At 57.4% G+C, this 7,013-nt stretch overlaps 1 protein-coding gene across 1 annotated transcript in view; it reads right to left on the reverse strand.

Moving 5' to 3' along the window:
• Positions 1 to 206: 206 nt before the first annotated feature.
• Positions 207 to 7,013, reverse strand: part of SELP (selectin P (granule membrane protein 140kDa, antigen CD62)) — a 7,098-nt gene continuing 291 nt past the window's right edge. Inside the window, exons 1-14 of the mRNA XM_008945620.1 lie at positions 6,881 to 7,013; positions 6,676 to 6,783; positions 6,379 to 6,561; positions 3,734 to 3,919; positions 3,415 to 3,600; positions 3,094 to 3,279; positions 2,775 to 2,960; positions 2,457 to 2,642; positions 2,135 to 2,320; positions 1,828 to 2,013; positions 1,144 to 1,329; positions 882 to 1,004; positions 445 to 475; positions 207 to 261 (exon numbers count right to left, since the gene is read on the reverse strand). The exon at positions 6,881 to 7,013 is cut by the window's right edge and continues 291 nt beyond it. Of these exons, the coding sequence (XP_008943868.1) occupies positions 207 to 261; positions 445 to 475; positions 882 to 1,004; positions 1,144 to 1,329; positions 1,828 to 2,013; positions 2,135 to 2,320; positions 2,457 to 2,642; positions 2,775 to 2,960; positions 3,094 to 3,279; positions 3,415 to 3,600; positions 3,734 to 3,919; positions 6,379 to 6,561; positions 6,676 to 6,783; positions 6,881 to 7,013 (2,121 nt within the window). The remainder of the gene's footprint in view (positions 262 to 444; positions 476 to 881; positions 1,005 to 1,143; positions 1,330 to 1,827; positions 2,014 to 2,134; positions 2,321 to 2,456; positions 2,643 to 2,774; positions 2,961 to 3,093; positions 3,280 to 3,414; positions 3,601 to 3,733; positions 3,920 to 6,378; positions 6,562 to 6,675; positions 6,784 to 6,880) is intronic.

The following is a 7,013-nucleotide window of genomic DNA, read 5'->3' on the forward strand; positions in this document are numbered from 1 at the left end:
GCAGAGCCGGAGCTGGTGGGCCCCGCTTCGGTGCGGCACGGAAAGCAGCGGGCCCCGCTCCCTCCTGACGCGTGCCCGCGCCTGGGAGCAGCCCAGCCAGGAGAACAGCTGCCGAGGTGAATTTTCCACGCGTGACTCCCAGCAGAAGCACGGAGGGGACGTTTCCAGCACGCTGCGGGAGTGCAGGGTGCTGCAGGCCACTCGCCTCACAGGTTGGCCTCATATGCTGCGTTGGTGAAGATGCCCGGTGAACCTAGGTCACTGGAGAACAGACATAAGGGCGTCGTCTTGTGTGGGGGAGAGGGCAGGAATGTGGAGCGCAGGGGCTGGCGCAGCCCCGTCAGCCCCGCAGCCTCAGAAGGGCAGATCTGGTTGGCACTGGAGTGACTGCAGGGCCATGCCAGGCACAGGGCAGAGCCACCCCGTGCAGAGCATGTCTCTCACCTGGTGGGGTTCAGGAGCCTCTTCTTCTCCTCTGATAACAGTATCAAAATGTCCATGTGGGTAGGGCAGATAGAAAAGAAATAATAAACGTTTAGTGAAGGACTTCAGAAGTTGCAGCAGAAGTGGCTGAAATTGAATCAAATTTGACAAGCACAGGATGGAGCAGAGAAGCGGAGCTGAACAATCGCCTTCTTCCCCTTTGTAATTAAAGTGGTCTCTGGCTCTGCGCTCCCAACCTGGCTGCCGACATTTCCTGCTGGACAAACTGCCAAGATGTGCTGCCAGACCAAAGCGACTCACAGCAGATAAAACACAGGGATTGAGCAGTCACACTGTTAAACTCTCCTGATTGTGCCACCCTCCCCGGGACTCTGTAACCCCCTGGTCCGAGAGACCCCAGCCAAAGAGACGTTGAACTGGGAAAGGTGTTTCTGTACCTCTGTCGCTGAGCCGCTTGGCGAGGAGGGCGATGAGCGACCCCAGGAGCACAATGCCGGCTACCGCCAGGGCTGTGCCACCACTGTAACCCAGCACTTGCTTTAAGAAGGGGGCACTGTCCTCTGAAATATAGCCACAGGTTAGAAAGTTATCAGAAGGGCTTCACAGTGCCAAAGCTGCTGGAGTGCCCACTGCCACCTCAGGATGTGCTGCAGGAATCTGGATCCCCCAGTGGTAAGGGAGTAGGAGGTCCCACCATACCTGCACAGACAGGGGGATGACTGGTCCAGTTCCCTGTGGCTGCACACCAGAGCACCTCTGCTCCCATCCGAAAGAACCCCTCCTCACAGGAAAAGGTGCATGTGGAGTTGTACGTGAAGTTCCCGTGCGCATGAGAGCAGCTCAGTTGGCCTCCGCTGGGGGGCTCCAGCACCGGGCAGCTGATGGCTGGAGATAAAGGACAGTGGCAGTATCAACAGAACAGGACCGATGGTGGTGGGGTGGGGACATGCGGGCTGGGGAGCCCAGGGATAAGCTGCCATGGCCCAGGGCAGCTAAGGGGAAGGGTGTGCTGGGGAGAGCAGTGCTACAGCAGAGCACGGGCAGACACGCGTGTCGTCAGAAGATCTACCATTGCATTGGGGAGAGTCTCCAGACCAGGTCCCCGTGGCCGTGCACTCGCGGCTCTCTGACCCCGCCAGCACAAACCCTGTCTGGCAGGAGAAGTCACACGTGGAGCGGAAGGTGAAGTCCCCATGGAGATGGGAGCAGGCAGCCTGGCCCATCTTGGGGATGGCCAGTGCTGAGCATTTGATGGCTGCAAGAGTAAAGAGTCATGCTTCAGAAAGGATCCTGGGAGATTGCACTGCTGGGACCAAGAGGTTGGGGAACATCCTAGTGTGACATGAAGGCCAATGACACTCTAAGCTCTAGCAGCAGCAATACCTTCACAGCGTGGGGCATCCCCAGTCCAGGTACCCGTGGCCATGCACTCGCGGCTTACTGGCCCTGTCAGTGCAAACCCAGTCTGGCAGGAGAAGGCACACGTGGAGCCAAAGGCAAAGTCCCCATGGGGGTGGGAGCAGTTCAGCTTCCCGTGGTCTGGAGCACCAAGCATCGGGCAGGCAATGGCTGCAGGGCAAAGAGGCACACTGAGCAGAAGGTTGGGGACTACAAGGCTAAACTGTTCAGATGAGAGGACCAAGACCTAGGGTCAAACTAAGACCAGTGACACCTTGAGCAGCAACTCTACCTTCACATCTTGGGGCATCCCCTGTCCAGGTCCCTGTGGCCATGCACTTGCGGCTTTCCACCCCCACCAGCACAAACCCCGTCTGGCAGGAGAAGGCACATGTGGAGCCAAAGGCAAAGTCCCCATGGAGATGGGAGCAGTTCAGCTCCCCCCAGGCTGGAGCACTGAGCACTGGGCAGGCGATAGCTGCAGGGTAAAGAGGCACACTTCAAGTAGAAGCCTGCGGACTACAAGGCTCAACTGTTGCGATGGGAGGACCCAGACAACAGAGAACATCCCATGGTCAACCCAGGGCTACTGACACACTGAGTAGCCACTCTACCTTTGCATAGTGGGGTGTCCCCAGTCCAGGTCCCTGTGGCCATGCATTCATGGCTCTCCAGTCCTGTCAGCACAAATCCTGTCTGGCAGGAGAAGACACATGTGGAGCCGAAGGTGAAGTCTCCATGGACATGAGAGCAGTTTATTTCTCCGTGGCCTGGAGCACTGAGGACCGGACAGGTGATGGCTGCAGAGGTAGAGAAACACTCCAAGCAGGAGCTTGGAAACTATGTAGCTAAACTACTGGGACTAAGAGGCTGGGGTGACACTAGGATGTTCCCAATATGAGTAACACCCTGAACTCTAGCAGCAGCAATACCTTCACAGCGTGGGGCATCCCCAGTCCAGGTACCCGTGGCCACGCACTTGCGGCTCTCTGGCCCTGTCAGTGCAAACCCAGTCTGGCAGGAGAAGGCACACGTGGAGCCAAAGCCAAAGTCTCTATGGAGATGGGAGCAGTTCAGCTCCCCCCAGTCCGGAGCACTGAGCACTGGGCAGGTGATGGCTGCAGGGACAGAGATAAACTTCAAGCAAGAGCCTGGGGTCTACAAGGCTAAACTGGTTGGACCAAGAGTCTGGAGAACATTCTAGAGTCACTCCAAGGCCAGTGAAACCCTGGGCTCTAGGAGCCACTCTACCTTCACAGCGTGGGGCATCCCCAGTCCAGGTCCCTGTGGCCACACACTTGCGGCTCTCTGGCCCTGTCAGCACAAACCCCATCTGGCAGGAGAAGGCACATGTGGAGCCAAAGGTGTAGTCCCCATGGAGATGGGAGCAGTTCAGCTTTCCCCAAACTGGAGCACTGAGCACTGGGCAGGTGATGGCTGCAGGGATAAAGATACATTTCAAGCACAACCCTAGGGACTATGAGGCTGAACTGTTAGAATAGAAGGACTAAAACACTCAAAAACATCCTAGGGTCAACTCAAGGCTTGTGACACATTGAGCAGCAGCTCTACCTTCACAGCGTGGGGCGTCCCCAGTCCAGGCCCCCGTGTCCACACACTCGCGGCTCTCTGGCCCTGTCAGCACAAACCCCATCTGGCAGGAGAAGGCACATGTGGATCCAAAGGCAAAGTCCCCACGGAAGTGGGAGCAGTTCAGCTCCCCGTGGTCTGGAGCACTGAGCACCGGGCAGGTGATGGCTGCAGGGAGAGAGGCACACTTCAAGCAGAAGCTTGGGAACTGAGAGTCTAGACGGCTGGGACTAAGAGACCGGTGAACATCATAGTGTCACCTGAAGGCCGGTGACACCCTACGCTCTAGCAGCAGCAATACCTTCACAGCGTGGGGCGCCCCCAGTCCAGGTCCCTGTGGCCACGCACTCACGGGTTTCTGGCCCTCTCAGCGCAAACCCAGTCTGGCAGGAGAAGGCACACGTGGAGCCAAAGGCAAAGTCCCCATGGGGGTGGGAGCAGTTCAGCTTCCCGTGGTCTGGAGCGCTGAGTACCGGGCAGGCAATGGCTGCAATGGGAGAGCAGGTCTCAGGGAGAGGATAGATGAGGCTAAATGGATTTGGGCTGAATCCAAATCACAGGAAACCAAAGCTATGGTGATATGTCTTTGATTTACCTTTGTTACGCAGATAAGTCTCTTGTCTTCAAAAACCATAGTAATGTACTTGGTACAATTATTTTTCTGACATCTGAATGATTTCCTGTGGGGGGCAGTCGCTGCTCTGCCAGAGCTCTGTCTATCCCCTGTCCTACCCTGGGTCACAGGCACCTGGACAAAGGAGGCTGCTGCTGTCCTGCTCGCCTCCCTCCCTGCCCTGGAGAAGCTACCTGCCTCCATCCTCATCGCAGCGGCAGGGGAAGAACACTGAGATGGCTTTGAGGCTGTAGGGGACTGGGATGGGAGTTGCTATGAGGGTTGTGTGCCAGCCTCCCCAGGCTGTGCCCGGGCTGTGCTTCGCTGTGTGCCAAGGCAGCACACGTTTCCTGGGGTCAACAACTGTGCCGCCTGCAGGGCCACCACAGGGGAGTGCCAGCTGGACATCCAATGCCACCAGCACCTAGCTTGGGTAGGACAAACCCCATTCCCTGCACCTTCTGCTTTCAGACTGGCATCAAACACTTCCTTTGGTAGACTTTTCCTTTCATAGCTATCTTACAAGCAAATCTGTTTTCCCGAGGAATCACCAGTGATGTCTATCAGGGCCCCAAAACCCTGTGCTGAAGCACCTCCCAGCAAGCTGCCCAGGCTCTACCTTCGCAGTGCAGGGGGGCCCTGTGCAGACCCTGCCGGCTGTGCACCGCAGCCTCCACGTTACTGTCCCCTCAAACTCCTGCTGGCAGAAGGCACACATGGAGCTGAAGGCAAACATGCCATGCGGGTGGGAGCAATCAACCCGGCCCCTTTTTGGGGACAGCCAGCTGGGGGCATGCAACAGCTGCAGGCAGGCACAGGGCAGGGATGTGAGGGCAGGGCAGGCAGCCCCATCGCTCACGCTGCCCGCAGCACCCTCAGCCTCGCCGCATCAGGAGCCTCTACCTCGTTTCTGGAGTAAGCCCAACCAACAATGCTTCCTAACGCAGCTTTGTTGTCAGCCAAGGCAACCGACTGACACACCCGATTCTTTAAAAAAGTCATACTTACAGCCAGCAGGAAAAAACAATGACCTGGGAAAGCAGCCTTGAAAAGCCTGGAGCAGGCAGGCTCAGCTCAGCTTGCTTGAGGGAATTCCACAAAACTGGGAGCCAGCTTCTGACCCTGCTACCACTGGGGACTCTGGCCGCAGGACAGTCAATTTACATCTCTTTGCCTGTTCCCCTTAACTACAGAAAGCTTTGCTGGTCTCAGCTGCCTAAAGCAAGTCCCAGGTTGGACCACAGGCCTGCTCAGAAGAGACATCACTGGTAGCACTAACTTCAAGGCGGTTTGGGGTTTTTTTAAATACATGCAGAGACCCTGTATCAAAGAATCAGGCATCACCTGATGCCTGATTTCCACCTCAACATGAGGAAGAACTTCTTTACTGTAAGGGTTACAGAGAACTGGAATAGGCTTCCCAGGGAGGTTGTGGAGTCTCCTGCCTTGGAGACTTTGAAGACCCGTCTGGATGAGTTCCTGAGTGACCTTCCCTAGACTAGATGGTCCTGCTCTGGCAGGGGGGTTGGACTCGATGATCTCTGGAGGTCCCTTCCAACCCCTAAAATTCTGTGAATCTGATCCCTCCTGCTGGGTCTCCCAATACAGAGGGTCCCCAATTGTGTCCTGAGTCTGCTCCAGTCCTCAACTTGCCCCATCCTTGTGCAAAGCTGCAGATGCACCATGCGGCTGAACAGGGAAGGTGGAACAGGGCTCTTGCACCCCAAAAAAAAAGCTCAGCACCTCTCTGAGGCACTTGGCACCTGTCTGAAATCCCTCAAGCTGCCAACAGGAAGACTCTCCCTGCCCCTGCAGCATAACACACCACAACTTTCTCTCTTTTGTGGCTTCCTGCCCCAGTCTGTCCCTCCCACCTTATATCTAACCTCATCTCACCGGTCCTTGCCCCCACTCAAGGCAGCCCAGCCCTGCCAGGATGCATCCTCTCCCCAGCCATAGGATGGCAGACCCCCTTCACTCTTCTCGGAGGACCCCCAGGATGCTGAACACCTTCCAAAGGTGGATTGGGATGGGTGTGGGGAGATGAAGATGGTACCAATGGGGTAATGGAGATGCTGAGACACTGTTCTGCCCTTGCACTCAGTGCACACAGGGTGCTGGCACCCGGGTGGGATTCAGAACAGCATAGGGAGTGCAGAGGTCTTATCCAGAGCTCTCAGCTGCTCTCAGCTGCCTACTGCAGCCTCATTGTGGAACTGCTCCCCAAACGTGAAGCCCTCTGCTTGCCTAAACAGCATCAGGCACGGAGGGCTGGCCTCCTGCAAAGCATCAATACCTCGTCTCTGAGACCCCCAGCGCCTGGCAGGCCCTACCTGTGCATGTGGGGACGTCTGCTGACCACTGTTGGGAAGCCAAGCATCGCAGCGTGCCTGCTCCTTGCCGCTCGAACCCCTCCTGGCACCCGAACACGCAGGTGGAGTTGTAGCTGAAGTCTCCGTAGGGATGGCTGCAGTTCATGTGCACTCCCTTGGGCTCCAGCTCAGCACACTGCACAACTGGGAGACATGGTACCACCAGCTCGTTAGGAGCAGAATGAACTTGCCCACTATGCTGCTGGGGCCCAGGCTCTCCAGCGGGGAGGGTGGGAGGGATGGGGATGGCTGGCTCACCATCCTCGCACTCAGGGCCGTGGAAGCCAGGGTAGCACTCGCAGCGATAGCTCCCAATGGTCTCCACGCACTCGCCACGCTGGCTGCACGAGAAGGGCTGGCAGGAGGCTGCACACACAGAGGACAGTCATTAGGAGCCACTGGCCACCCTGCTGAGGTCCCCAGCTCACCTGACCCAGGTCCGTGCCACAGTGCCCCCGCTCACCCTTGTAGCACAGCGCCTTTTTCCTCCACTTGCAGGGCTCGTCGTTCCACTTGCCCGACTCCTGCTGCCGCTTGATGTAGATCTCCACACAGTCCTGGTTGGAGCGGCGGGGGTTGGGGGGCCCCGCCGCCCC

Source organism: Merops nubicus, unplaced genomic scaffold (assembly GCF_000691845.1).
Source record: "Merops nubicus isolate BGI_N331 unplaced genomic scaffold, ASM69184v1 scaffold15938, whole genome shotgun sequence".
Classification (NCBI taxonomy): Eukaryota; Metazoa; Chordata; class Aves; order Coraciiformes; family Meropidae; genus Merops; species Merops nubicus.